We start from the raw sequence: 16197 nt of genomic DNA, 5'->3' as shown, positions 1-16197 counted from the left end.
CATCCGCCCGTTCATTTCCTAGGATACCAACAGAACTCTACATCCTCGTGCTGCATATAAAGACGCGCTAACCACTCCTGGGCCTTTTAGCTCACAGGGTAGACAGCAACATACCGGGCATGGGGAAACACTACACGCTGGAAATCTGGGCACACAATGAACTGATAACTAACTAAACCAGGATGGGAGCAGCGAGGAGTGCGTGGATCTCAGTGAACATACAGCGTTCTCTCGGTAGCTGTTTAGTCACAGCATCAGTAAAGACCTTCGTTCTTGAAGCACTACTCGAAACATGCTTCAAGAAAGTTGAAGGAAGAGGTGTTGTTATTGAGGAAGAGGTGGTGTTGGAGGAAGGAAAAACAAACTTCACTCGAAACTCATCAAAGGTATATCAAAGGTAAGGTAGCTCTGAGGTATAAACTTAGGCTGGCTTTCGTTGTCATCACAGTCTGGTTGATCAGGCAATTGTGGCAGGTAGTGGTCCAGTAAATTTATTATATATACTGATAGCAGGTCGAGCATTTCTGAACCAGTAATAATAATAAAAAAATTTATTTGTTAAACATAGGAAGAATAGCTCCAATATCTTGGATCAAAAACCTTTTAGCAGCATCACCTTTGAAGGGACCATTCAGATCGTAGATGTAACCAGGAGCTCGCTAATTGGCGGAGCATTTCCACCAATCAGCTGATGACTCAACGCTGGGTAATATGACACCTGGAAAACCTGACTGACAGAAAACTTTGTGAGATAAGAAGTGGAGGGAGGGAGGGGGAGGAGGGGAAGGGAGGAGGGGAAGAGAGGCTTGGAAGACAGATGGATAAAAGGAGGGTCTGAGGAAGAGGTTCCGAGGCATGGTAGGGGTTAAGACAGGACCTGTAAAAGAGGCATGGTAAGGGTTAAGGGATTATCGGTAGAAGAGGTATGGTAGGGGCTAAGAGGACCCGTAGAAGAAGCATGGTAGGGGTTTAGGGAGAGTGGAGGCAGAGTAGGGGAAAGGAGAGAGGGAGAAGAAAGATCGGGGATTAATGTGAGATGCTTGGTACAAGAGAAGTAGTGTTTGTTCAAGCTGGTTGTTACCAGGCTAGTGCAAGTTTGTATTCTTGTCTAGAGGCTACTGCAACAATGAATTTTTATTGTTTTATACTTCTAAAGGTGGTACCTGTGTGTGTGTTTGTGTGTGTGTGTGTGTGTGTGTGTGTGTGTGTGTGTTTGTGTGTGTGTGTGTGTGTGTGTTTGTGTGTGTGAGTTTGTGTGTGTGTGTGTTTGTGTGTGTGTGTGTTTGTGTGTGTGTGTGTGTGTGTGTGTGTGTGTGTGTGTGTGTGTGTGTGTGTGTGTTTGTGTGTGTGTGTGTTTGTGTTTGTGGGTGTACTCACCTATTTGTGGTTGCAGGGGTCGATTCATAGCTCCTGGCCCCGCCTCTTCGCTGATTGCTACTAGGTCCTCTCTCTCCCTGCCCCAGGAGCTTTATCATACCTCGCCTTAAAACTATGTATGGTTCCCGCCTCCACTACGTCACTTTCTAGGCTATTCCACGGCCTGACTACTCTATGACTGAAGAAATACTTCCTAACATCCCTTTGATTCATCTGAGTCTTCAACTTCCAACTGTGACCTCTTGAGTCTGTGTCCCTTCTCTGGAACATCCCGTCTTTGTACACCTTGTCTATTCCGTGCAGTATTTTATATGTCGTTATCATGTCTCCCCTGACCCTCCTGTCCTCCAGTGTCGTCAGGCCGATTTCCCTCAATCTTTCTTCGTAGGACAATCCCCTTAGCTCTGGAACTAGTCTTGTTGCAGACCTTTTCACTTTCTCTAATTTCTTGACGTGCTTGACTAGGTGTGGATTCCAAACTGGTGCTGCATACTCCAGTATGGGCCTGACGTAAATGGTATACAGAGTCTTGAACGAATCCTTACTGAGATATCGGAAAGCTATCCGTAGGTTTGCCAGGCGCCCGTGTGCTGCAGCAGTTATCTGATTGATGTGCGCATCAGGAGATATGCTCGGTGTTATACTCACCCCCAGATATTTTTCCTTGAGTGAGGTTTGCAGTCTTTGGCCATCTAAACTATATTGTGTCTGCGGTCTTCTTTGCCCTTCCTCAATCTTCATGGCTTTGCATTTGGCAGGGTTAAACTCAAGGAGCCAGTTGCTGGACCAGGCTTGTAGCCTGTCCAGGTCACTTTGTAGTCCTGCCTGATCCTCATCCGATTTGATTCTTCTCATTAACTTCACATCATCTGCAAACAAGGACACTTCTGAGTCTATCCCTTCCGTTATGTCATTCACAAATACCAAGAACAGCACATGTCCTAGGACTGACCCGTGTGGAACCCCGCTTGTCACAGGCGCCCACTCTGACACCTCGTCCCGTACCATGACTCGTTGTTGCCTCCCTGTCAGGTATTCTCTGATCCATTGCAGTGCCTTTCCTGTTATGTGTGCCTGATCCTGTGAGGAACTGTGTCGAAGGCCTTCTTGCAGTCCGAAAAAATGCAGTCGATCCACCCCTCTCTCTCTTATCTTACTTCTGTCACCTTGTCATAAAACTCAGTAGGTTTGTGACACAGGATTTTCCTTCCATGAAACCGTGCTGGTTGTCAATTATACACTTGTTTCTTTCCAGGTGCTCCACCACTCTCCTCCTGATGATCTTCTCCATGACTTTGCATACTATACACGTTAGTGATACAGGTCTGTGTGTGTGTGTGTGTGTGTGTGTGTGTGTGTGTGTGTGTGTGTGTGTGTGTGTGTGTGTGTGTGTGTGTGTGTGTGCTCACCTAATTGTATTCACTTAATTGTAGTTGCAGGGGTCGATACACAATTCCTGACCCCGCCTCTTCACTGATCGCTACTAGGTCCTCTCTCTCTCTCTCTCTCTCTCTCTGCTTCCAGAGCTTTGTCATACCTCGTCTTATAGCTATGTATGGTTCCTGCCTCCACTACATCACTTTTTAGGCTATTCCACTTATGAGGAGACTATGACTGAAGAAATACTTCCTAACATCCCTATGACTCGTCTGAGTCTTAAGCTTCCAGTTGTGACCCCTTGTTTCTGTGTCCCCTCTCTGGAAAACACTGTCTCTGTCTACCTTATCTATTCCACGCAGTATCTTGTATGTCATTATCATGTCTCCCCTGACCCGCCTGTCCTCCAATGTCGTCAGTCCGATTTCCCTCAACCTTTCTTCGTAGGAACTAGCCTTGTTGAAAACCTTTGCACTTTCTCTAATTTCTTGACGTGTTTGCCCGGGTGTGGGTTCCAAACTGGTGCTGCATACCCCAGTATGGGCCTGATGTACACAGTGTACAGTGTCTTGAACGATTCCTTACTAAGGTATCGGAACGCTATTCTCAGGTTTGCCAGGCGCCCGTATGCTGCAGCAGTTATCTGGTTGATGTGTGCCTCCGGAGACATGCTCGGTGTTATGGTCACCCCAAGATCTTTCTCCTTGAGCGAGGTTTGCAGTCCAGGCCACCTAGTCTATACTCTGTCTGCGGTCTTCTTTGTCCTTCTCCGATCTTCATGTGTGTGTGTGTCGTGCCGAATAGGTAAAACTGGTCAATTAGCAAGAACTCATTTAAAATTAAGTCCTTTCTAAAATTTCCTCTTATATGTTTAAGGATATATTTTTTCATTATGTTAATGTAAAAATTAATAATTTTGTACCAAAAGAACCTTAGAAAACTTACCTAACCTTATAATAACAAGCTAAATTTAATTTAGCCTAATTCAACTAAGTATAGTTTATATAAGTTTACAATAATTTAATAATAAATACACAATGAAATATATTTTTTTACATTAGGTTCAGAATTATTTTTGCGAAATTACTGCATGCACAAATTTTTGCGTCCAAAGTTCGGCAAGAAGTGCGTTGCTATTTAAGCCAAAATCGCAAGTTTTACTTATTCGGACAGTGTCCTCCATTGAAGATACTGCAAGACTCCAGGTCGACATTAAACAAATCTTTCAATGGGCCGCAGAAAACAATATGAAGTTCAGTGATGCGAAATTTCAATTACTCCGATATGCAAAATGTGAGGAAATTAAAACTATATCGAAGTATAAAAAAAATTCCAACCACACAATAAAGCGAAAAACTAATGTAAAAGACCTGGGAGTGATAATGCCAGAGGATCTCACTTTAAAAGACCACAACCTCTGTATCAGTCGCATCTGCCAGAAAAATGACAGGATGGATAATGAGAACCTTCAAAAGTAAAGATGCCAAGTCCATGATGACACTCTTCAGGTCGCTTGTTCTATCTAGGCTGGAATATTCCTGCACACTAACAGCACCTTTCAGGGCAGATGAAATTGCTGACCTAGAAAATGTACAGAGAACCTTCACGATGAAAGCAAAAGACTCAGCAGACGATGCAACATCCCCCCCCAATGAAAAGCAGGAGTGACTCTAGCACGATAAGAGACAACACAATAAGTGTCCGGGGCCCAAGACTGTTCAACTGACTCCCAGCATACATAAGGGGGGATTACCAATAAACTCCTGGCTGTCTTCAAGAAGGCGCTGGATAGGCACCTAAAGTCAGTACCTGACCAACCAGGCTGTGGTTCATACGTTGGGTTGTGTGCGGCCAACAGCAACAGCCTGGTCAGTCAGGCCCTGATCCGCCATCCACCATGACGCCTGGTCACACACCAGGCCGCGGGGGCGTTGACCCCCGAAACCCTCTCCAGGTGTGTGTATATAATATATATATATATATATATATATATATATATATATATATATATATATATAGATATATATGAGAGAGAGAGATATATGTATTCTTACATAACGTAGTGCAAATTCCTCTGTCACTTTTCTCTTACTTTACATAAATTTTGTTGCCATGTTCTGTGATGATACTGGAATCCTCAGAGATGATAATTCACAAGTGATAGTAACTCCAGCTCTGCTAGAACGAAACCTTTGAAGCTGCTGTAGCTGATAGAATACTTGACGATATCCTCATTGCCCTACTGAAATCTGCCAACTCAGGCAGATACTACAGAAGTCTCCCAGCTGAGACTCGCAGATTTCAACATTTTATGTGATCCATTCTGTGTGATGGAATATGACAGGGAAACGTAAGTAGCGCTTGTTTCCAGTTTGTAACTATCAAATTCAATAGGATAGCAGCATACTGCCAATGTATCCAATTTTGATATATAAAAAAAGGAAAAACGAACGGGAATGACTGATGAAAGACGACAACTATGATGACCACGACGACGAATTTATGACAATCTCATATCCTACTGCACAAAGCTACACAGCTCCAGATGACTTACACAATGACTTACATCCACGATAATGATTGGAACATAGGGCATTACAAGACATAACGATGATCACTATACCTTTGTCTGGATGTTCAGCCTCGCAGACTTGGCTTGAGAAGCCACAATCAACACATCCAACAATAGAATATATTTTTACTCAGCGAAGATCAGTCTGAACATCAAGAAAATAATATATCTCACTGATATTAATGATATCAAATTTAGACTCACTTTTTGCTAGGCTGGGTAGGATTAAGCGATACATTATGCAGATCCCAGCAAGGTTATGTGAAGTTTCTAATTTAGTTTTGCCACATAATTTAAAACTGGCATGCCATGTTAATTCATGGAAATGTAAAAAGTAAAATCCGAAACTATATAATTAAGAAAATTGTGCTTATTTAGCCACAACTGATTTAAAGCCACACACACACACACACACACACACACACACACACACACACACACACACACACACACACACACACACACACACATAGCTACAATTAGAGTAAGAGGTAAATGGGATAAAAGGAAAATGACAACAGTAAGAAAGAGAGAGGTGAAAGTTCATAAACAAAAGCAGGAGGGAAATAGGGTGATATGTAAGCAACTATTGGTAGAAAGGCGAGCTGAAGGAGACTCGAACCTACGAACCTAGGAACAAGGTACGCAGTGCTATACCATTCTCACCACACTGGACCAATACCTTGGCGTCCAGCTTTCGCTAGACGTTGATCCAAGGCAGCCAGCTTTCAGGGAAAAGACTTACAGCTTTTCATCTCATCGCCTGCTCTTGCGAATTCCTTGCATTTTTAAAATCTCTAGTAATGCTAATGCATGCAGGGGATGAGATGAAAACCTGTAAGCCTTCTCCCTGAAAGCTGGCTGCCTTGGATCAACGTCTAGCACAAGCTGGACGCCAAGGTATTGGTCCAGTGTGGTGAGAATGGTGTAGCGCTGCGTACCTTGTTCCAAGGTTCGTAGGTTCGAGTCTCCTTCAGCCAGAGATCAGTGTTTGTGTATATTTCGCCTGCTCTTGCGAATTCCTTGCATATATATATATATATATATATATATATATATATATATATATATATATATATATATATATATATATATATATAATGTTGTGCCGAATAGGCAGAACTTGCGATTTTGGCTTAAATAGCAACGTTCGTCTTGCCATACAGGACAAGTGAAAATTTGTGTATGCAATAATTTCGCCAAAATCATGCTGAACCTAACGAAAAAAATATATTTCACTGTGTTTGCTTAGTATTAAATTATTGTAAACAAATCTAAAATATATTTAGTTGGGTTAGGCTAAAATAAAATGTTCTTGTTATGATAAGGTTAGGTAAGTTTTCTAAGATTCTTTTGATGCAAAATTATAAATTTTTACATTAACATTAATGAAAAAAATATATCTTTAAACGTATAAGAGAAAATTTTAGAAATGGCTTAATTTTAAATGAGTTATTGCTAATTGACCAGTTTTACATATTCGGCATGACACACACACACACACACACACACACACACACACACACACACACACACACACACACACACCCACCCACACACACACACACACACATATATATATATAGATATATATATATATATATATATATATATATATATATATGTGTGTGTGTGTGTGTGGTTGCAGAGGGAGACATTTAAGAGCCAGTTTATTAGACTAATTAGACACCGGAGAGAAAATGAAAACAAAGATGAGTGTAAAATTTGACTTAAAAAAGACTCCGTGGCAAGGTTTTTAAAGTCACCCTCTCGAGTTTAGGTGACACATTTGTGTCTCTCCGGCTGCAGCTGATGTATTGTGGTGGTAACTGGCGAGGCTGGACAGGTCAGGCCAGACACTCCAGTGATGAAGAGTTTGAACTATTGTAAAACGGACTCGTCCTACTACAGCGAGGGTCGGAGCCACCTGTGGCAAGTCTTACCTTTGATATACCTTTGAAGAGTTTCGAGAGTTATACTACTCTCGGGTGCTTGCCTGGTCAACCATGCTGTTGCTGCCCCACATATCCATCACAGCCTGGTTGATCTGGCACCTGGTGAAGATACTTGTCCAGTTTCCTCTTGAAGGCTTCTACACTTGTTTCAACCGTGTTTCTGATATCTTCTGGTAAGATGTTGAATAGTCTGGGATCCCTGATGTTGATATAGTGTTCCCTTATTGTCCCCACCGCACTCCTGCTCATCACAGGATTTATTTTGCATTTCCTCCTATATCTCTCACTCCAGTATGTTATGACAGTGTGCAGATTTGGGACCAAGCACTCGAGTACCTTCCAGGTATATATTATCATGTACCTCTCTCTCCTCCGCTCCAATGAGTACATGTTCAAAACTTGCAGGCGTTCCCAGTACTTTAGGTGCTTGACTGGCTCAATGTGAGCCGTAAACGATCTCTGTATTTGTTCCAGCTCCGATATTTCTCCTGCCCTGAACGGGGCCGTCAGCACTGAGCAATATTCTAAGTGAGGGAGCACTAGCGATTTGAAGAGTGTCACCATCGGCATTGTTTCCCTTGTTTTGAAAGTTCTCAATACCCACCCAGTCATCTTCCTGGCTGTCGTGATCTTTGTCTTGTTATGGTCTTTAAAAGAAAGGTCCGCTGACATAATTATTCCTAGGTCCTAGGTCTTTTACGTGTTCCTTACGTTCTATTTGGTGATCCTCTTGAGTTTTGTATATAGTGTTCCTTTTGAGTTCTTCATTCTTTCCATACCTAAGCAGCTGGAACTTATCACCATTGAACGTCATGTTGTTTTCCACTGTCCACAGGAAAACCCTGTTTATGTCTTCCTGTACTTTTCAGTGTCCTCTACCGTACTGACTTTCATGCTTATTTTAGTGTCATCTGCAAATGATGATACCAAAAGTGTGCCGGGTGTTTTTGTCTATGTCTGCTATAAGGATGAGGAACAGCAGAGGTTCCAGGACAGTGCGTTGGGGCCCTGAGCTTTTGACCTCGCTGATGCTTGATCTTGCCCTGTTCACTACTACTTTTTGTGTTCTGTGTGTTAGGAAACCGAAAATCCATCTGCCTACATTCCCCATAATGCCCTTGGCCTTTATTTTGTGGGCTATCACTCCATGATCGCATTGGTCAAATGCCTTTACAAAATCTGTGTAAATCACATCTGCGTTTTGGTCATCTTCTAGTGCCTCCGTAGATCTCTGGAAATATTTCTCAAAGGGACAGAGTCTACAAGACAATCGGTGCCAGTGTTCCACAAGGAAGTGTACTTTGATCATTGTTACGGAATGTCTACTCCAGTGACCTACTTCACCTCGTTCCAGAATCCCTATACCTATGCACTGACAGCAATTTAACATTTACTTCTGCACAAAGACAAATGTCAGCTACTCTCAGGAACATCATTAACCAGCTTACATCTATAATAACCTTGGAAAAACGATGATGGGATACTTTTGCTTCTGCACAAACATAACTGAATCTCTCTAGGCAGCTTGACGTTAATGCCTGAGCAATGGTAAGAATAAAGAGAAGAGTGTTAGAGCCCAGGGATGAGGTGGATATCCTAGGGGTGAAATTCAACTCCGATTCACTTCATCTGAGATCATTCTTTCTTGGAATGATACAAGTCTGGAACATGTTCAAACAGTATACTGACACAGATGAAATAAAATCACGTGACCAGAATAAAATCTCTCACCCACAGCTGGCTCCAACTTCATCCTTATTCCTCATAACAATACAAATTTAATACAATTAAATTGAAACATAATTAAATACAAAGATATATACAGAAGACAGGCTTTGAAACGAGCTGAGACAGGTAACAGCTCTTAGCTTGTAAAGAGAAAGAGAGAGAGAGAGAGAGAGAGAGAGAGAGAGAGAGAGAGAGAGAGAGAGAGAGAGAGAGAGAGACTGGTACTCACCTGTTCTGGCTTGAGTCCAGGAGGCACCCAGGTGTATTCCTCCAGAGCACAGCCTGAATCGTCGTCACTCTGACTGTGACGTTGTGGGTCTGTAATCAGCCCGCCCACACCTCCGAACACCCCGCCCACACCCACGCCCACGGGCTTCTTGCTGGGGGTTTCCTGCTGCTGTTGCTGCTGTTGCTGCTGCTCCTGCTGTGGGTTGTGGGCGTGAGGAAGGTCTGTGAGGGCGGTCGGGGTGGTCATCTCACCACCACAGTGCTCCTCACGAGGACATTTACAGTTCCGACAAACTTTCCTGCAAAAGAAAAACAAGAACTGTTACAATATATCCGTTAATGGTTCCGGCAATGTCTGTTATATACCTGTGACCAGTTTCCAGAGTTCCTACTCCAGCTGCTTAGCCTTACACCTGATCTAATAAATGGTGAAGTATATATCAGAGTAACTGGGAAGTAAATATTACAGTAAATGGGAAGTAAATATTACAGTAAATGGGAAGTAAATATTACAGTAAATGGGAAGTAAATATTACAGTAAATGGGAAGTAAATATTACAGTAAATGGGAAGTAAATATTACAGTAAATGGGAAGTAAATATTACAGCAATTAGAAAGCAAATATTAAAATCATTAAGAATATTGCAATAATTGTGGAGTAAATATTTACAAGTGGAAAATATATTTTACAGTAGTTGGGACGTAAATATTAGAGCAAGTGTCTTCCCGTCCACTAAGTGACATATTCAAGGGAAGAGGAAGAGGTTGTCCGGGTGGTGGTGAACGACTCGTGAGTCAAGGAACGAGAGTTACTTTTCCCTTCCTTGGATGAAACCTCATTACCACAAAGCACTGTACGGGCAGGGATTTAACTCGCGGTGAGTCGTAAAACTCCAGTCTGACGCGTTAGCCACTGGACCAGCCTGCTACAATAAGTGGTGCCTATGCTAACCTTCCTATGGTGTATAAATATACCTAGCTGGGTGAATCTTATTGTAGCCAGCTGGCCCAGTGGGTAACAAGTCGGTCCGGAGTTTTCCGACTCACTGTGGGTTCAATCCCCGCCCGTGCCGTGGTTTGTCTGCAATCGTGCCATTACGATCTTGAGTCTCTCATTACCACCACCCACCCCGTCACCCCATGCTGTGTACCCAGTAACTAAGACCTACTAGTTACGAAACACATCTAAAAATACGGAACCTTAACTCCTGGGTAGAGGAAGTTAGGAATAAATGTTAGGTCACAGCAGTGAAGTGAGTACGTATCCTTGGTGTATAGTACTTAGAACAAACGTGAATAACAAGCATCACTGTATCGTATCAAATACAACATATAACTCTACGCAGCATGGTACGATTACGTTACATTTTATTCGGCATATGTCACACACATATATAGGCATGCTATCCGAAGCAGCAAACCAGCAGCTAAGAGTATAACAAGTGGGGCCCCTCTTGTTATGCTAGCACCTTGGTACAACCCAGGCCCCCCTTGTTATGCTAGCACCTTGGTACAACCCAGGCCCCCCTTGTTGTGCTAGCACCTTGGTACAACCCAGGCCCCCATTGTTGTGCTAGCACCTTGGTACAACCCAGGCCCCCCTTGTTGTGCTAGCACTTTGGTACAACCCAGGCCCCCCTTGTTGTGCTAGCCCCTTGGTACAATAACCCAGCCCCCCTTGTTGTGCTAATCACAAGGAAGCCCCAGGCCCCCATTGCCAAAGTTGTGTAACGATGTTGGACACTCGTGCATCAACATTGGCAGACCAAGTGTGGTCGCCCACTGTTCTCACTGTCTCTCTTGCTTATAATAGTTGCTTTGTACATTTGTATATACATTGTACATATAACTGCATTCTGTTTGGTGAAGGAAATATATATAAGTATTTTCTCACTGCTGACTGTTGTTCGTTCCTCTTTTCCTACCATGGTTATCGTGCTAAAACCAGGTGTGCAAGCCATAAAACTACACCTGTGTTCGTAATATAGCAATATAGCATATATACAAGTATATCATGCAACTGTATATACACGACTGACTTTTACTTGTGTAACATGACGTGTATAAGAAGCATAATTATATATATATATATATATATATATATATATATATATATATATATATATATATATATATATGTCGTGCCGAATAGGCAGAACTTGCGATCTTGGCTTAAATAGCAACGTTCATCTTGCCATATAGGACAAGTGAAAATTTGTGTATGCAATAATTTCGCCAAAACCATTCTGAACCTAACTAAAAAAATATATTTCACTGTGTTTCTTTAGTATTAAATTATTGTAAACAAATCTAAAAAATATTTAGCTGGGTTAGGCTAAAATAAATTGTTCTTGTTATAATAAGGTTAGGTAAGTTTTCTAAGATTCTTTTGGAGCAAAATTAAAATTTTTTACGTTAACATTAATGAAAAAAATATACCTTTAAACGTATAAGAGAAAATTTTAGAAAGGACTTAATTTTAAATGAGTTCTTGCTAATTGACCAGTTTTACATATTCGGCACAACATATATATATATATATATATATATATATATATATATATATATATAATTATTATCACACTGGCCGATTCCCACCAAGGCAGGGTGGCCCGAAAAAGAAAAACTTTCACCATCATTCACTCCATCACTGTCTTGCCAGAAGGGTGCTTTACACTACAGTTTTTAAACTGCAACATTAACACCCCTCCTTCAGAGTGCAGGCACTGTACTTCCCATCTCCAGGACTCAAGTCCGGCCTGCCGGTTTCCCTGAACCCCTTCATAAATGTTACTTTGCTCACACTCCAACAGCACGTCAAGTATTAGAAACCATTTGTCTCCATTCACTCCTATCAAACACGCTCACGCATGCCTGCTGGAAGTCCAAGCCCCTCGCACACAAAACCTCCTTTACCCCCTCCCTCCAACCTTTCCTAGACCGACCCCTACCCCGCCTTCCTTCCACTACAGACTGATACACTCTTGAAGTTATTCTGTTTCGCTCCATTCTCTGTATATGTCCGAACCACCTCAACAACCCTTCCACAGCCCTCTGGACAACAGTTTTGGTAATCCCGCACCTCCTCCTAACTTCCAAACTACGAATTCTCTGCATTATATTCACACTACACATTGCCCTCAGACATATATATCTATATATTTATATATATATATATATATATATATATATATATATATATATATATATATAATATATATATGTATATATATATATATATACATATGCAAAAGTATTAATTTTTACATGAACATAAATGAAAAACTATATCTTTAAAGGTATAAGAGAAAATTTTAGAAAGGACATAATTTTAAATGAGTTCTTGGTAATTGACCAATTTTACCTATTCGACACACACACACACACACACACACACACACACACATATATATATATATATATATATATATATATATATATATATATATATATATATATATATATATATAATAATAATAATGTGCTGAGACTCCGCTTACCCACTCTAATACATTATAATACCCAGTAGGAGGACGTAAAGACCCCATAATATGCATTAATAACACTTGTATACCACATAATATGCACTAACAGTCCTTATATACCACATAATATGCATTAACAGCACTTATGTACCATATATGCACTAACAGCACTTATATACTACATAATATGCACTAACAGCACTTATATACCACATAATATGCACTAACAGCACTTATATACCACATAATATGCACTAACAGCACTTATATACCACATAATATGCACTAACAGCACTTATATACCACATAATATGCACTAACAGCACTTATATACCACATAATATGCACTAACAGCACTTATATACCACATAATATGCACTAACAGCACTTATATACCACATAATATGCACTAACAGCACTTATATACCACATAATATGCACTAACAGCACTTATATACCACATAATATGCACTAACAGCACTTATATACTACATAATATGCACTAACAGCACTTATATACCACATAATATGCACTAACAGCACTTATATACCACATAATATGCACTAACAGCACTTATATACCACATAATATGCACTAACAGCACTTATATACCACATAATATGCACTAACAGCACTTATATACTACATAATATGCACTAACAGCACTTATATACCACATATACACTAACAGCACTTATATACCACATAATATGCACTAACAGCACTTATATACCACATAATATGCACTAACAGCACTTATATACCGCTGATCAGATTGAAAACAATTAAACGTCGCTGTTCATATGTTAATTATCCATGATAAAAATTATTATAACATTCAGAACAAGTAGTAGTGTGGTTGGACACTAGTTGTCGCACACTAAATTGCACGAAGAGTGAGTTAAACATGTTTACGAGGACAGTTACCGCTGGATAGGTATCTACACGAGCGTTGAAATCTCCGCATCCCTCCCTGGCGTCTCCCAGGTGGTGGGACACTCCCATTCACACTCACCCAACAATATCACCTTCAATGATGCCACTAACGTCATATGACTTTAAGATTGTGTTCATCTTAACTGCCCCTCGAGGAAGGTCCCTTGATACTAGTGAGAGGCTCTTGATCTTAGGAATTACAATACAGTTTTATTTCCTTTTGAATAGAGCCTTAATGACTTCCATTACCCCCAAGCAGCGCTATGTCCCCTACTGGTTTAACGTTAAAATTTATGAATATATTATGTTTAAAAGTTAAAACTAGTATTACACTCTACACGAGGATACACAAGCTTTCTTGGGCCAACGTTTCGCTGTGTAGAGCTTCATGTCATGACTAGATAAAGCTCTTGACAGCTTCAAAGGAAGGGGAGGAGGGGAACCCTTGATGCCCGTAATCTGAGCTTTGTTGCCAAAATAAAAGTTTGTTCCGCAACATACTGCTGTTGTCTTCCCTGTTGTTGCCAGTAAGTCATTTAGACTATCAATAATATATGCTAAAACTTAACATTTAAATCCTCAGGAGTCACATGATGCTGGATACATCTGTAAATGTTTCCGGGGATCATCGCCCCTACAGCCAGGTCTCAGACCAGGCCTCTTAAATTGGAATGGAAACTATTACAGCAGTTAAAAATATAAAATAAAACTGAGTGCACAGTAAATGTGAGTAAATCTGCAAGATTTACATGTCATATTCACGTGTTCGCGAGATATATAAGGAAAGACCAGGAACCCTGCCAGTGCTAAAAGTTTAACATGCTTCTGTTTGGCACTAAAATGGCAGTAGGGAAGAACCTGCTTAGATGGCTCCTATCCACTAACCTATGACCTATAACTGCCTCATATAATAGGCTTTAAAATTCACTTCTCTTATGTTTACCAACAGTCCCCTAGGCGTCTTCAAGAAGAGAACTGATGAACTCTAGGAGTGAGTTCCAGCTAGCGTCAATAATCTGGTCGATCAAGCCATAAACTAGGAGCCTAGGCCTGGGACCAGGCCACAGGAGCAGTGACTCCCAAAACCAACTACAGGTAACCTACAGGTAGCATAAACACCTACAAGTACCAGGAATATATTCACGGGCAAGAGCTAAACCCCTAAGTATCACACAGTGCCCGGGGAATGAAAGGCAGTAAGATACGATGCAAGGGTCAGGAAGACAGCTACAAACATCAGGAGCTTATTTGCTGCACCATATATCAATAAGGTTGTACCAGGAGCTTATTTGCTGCACGATATATCAATAAGGTTGTACCAGGAACTTACTTGCTGCACCATATATCAATAAGGCTGTACCAGGAGCTTACTTGCTGCACCATATATCAATAAGGCTGTACCAGGAGCTTACTTGCTGCACCATATATCAATAAGGCTGTACCAGGAGCTTACTTGCTGCACCATATATCAATAAGGCTGTACCAGGAGCTTACTTGCTGCACCATATATCAATAACGTTGTACCAGGAGCTTCCTTGCTGCACCATATATCAATAAGTTGTACCAGGAACTTACTTGCTGCACCATATATCAATAAGGCTGTACCAGGAACTTAATTGCAGCACCATATATCAATAAGGCTGTACCAGGAGCTTACTTGCTGCACCACATATCAATAAGGCTGTACCAGGAGCTTACTTGCTGCACCATATATCAATAAGGCTGAACCAGGAGCTTACTTGCTGCACCATATATTAATAAGGCTGTACCAGGAGCTTAATTGACGTACCATATATCAATAAGGTTGTACCAGGAGCTTACTTGCTGCACCATATATCAATAAGGTTGTACCAGGAGCTAACTTGCTGCACCATATATTAATAAGGCTGTACCAGGAACTTATTTGCCGCACCATATATCAATAAGGCTGTACCAGGAGCTTATTTGCCGCACCACATATCAATAAGGCTGTACCAGGAGCTTATTTGCCGCACCACATATCAATAAGGTTGTACCAGGAGCTTGCTGCACCATATATCAATAAGGTTGTACCAGGAGCTTACTTGCTGCACCATATATCAATAAGGCTGTATCAGGAACTTATTTGCCGCACCATATATCAATAAGGCTGTACCAGGAGCTTATTTGCCACACCATATATCAATAAGGTTATACCCGGAGCTTACTTGCTGCACCATATATCAATAGGGTTGTACCAGGAGCTTACTTGCTGCACCATATATCAATAAGGTTGTACCAGGAGCTTACTTGCTGCACCATATATCAATAAGGCTGTACCAAGAGCTTCCTGCACCATATATCAATAAGGCTGTACCAGGAGCTTACTTGCTGCACAATATATCAATAAGGCTGTACCAGGAGCTTACTTGCTGCACCATATATCAATAAGGTTGTACCAGGAGCTTACTTGCTGCACCATATATCAATAAGGTTGTACCAGGAGCTTACTTGCTGCACCATATATCAATAAGGCTGTACCAGGAGATTATTTGCCGCACCATATATCAATAAGGCTGT

General features: G+C 41.1%; 1 protein-coding gene across 1 annotated transcript in view; it reads right to left on the bottom strand.

Annotated features, from left to right (window-relative positions):
- Nucleotides 1-9532, bottom strand: part of LOC128699005 (prickle planar cell polarity protein 3-like) — a 358728-nt gene extending 349196 nt beyond the window's left edge. Inside the window, exon 1 of the mRNA XM_070096784.1 lies at nt 9239-9532. Within this exon, the coding sequence (XP_069952885.1) occupies nt 9239-9484 (246 nt within the window). The 5' untranslated portion in view covers nt 9485-9532. The remainder of the gene's footprint in view (nt 1-9238) is intronic.
- Nucleotides 9533-16197: the final 6665 nt, after the last annotated feature.

The sequence above is a fragment of the Cherax quadricarinatus genome, chromosome 55 (assembly GCF_038502225.1).
Source record: "Cherax quadricarinatus isolate ZL_2023a chromosome 55, ASM3850222v1, whole genome shotgun sequence".
Taxonomy (NCBI): Eukaryota; Metazoa; Arthropoda; class Malacostraca; order Decapoda; family Parastacidae; genus Cherax; species Cherax quadricarinatus.
The sequence above is the reverse complement of the archived record's forward strand: the minus strand, read 5'-3'. Positions and strand labels throughout refer to the sequence as shown.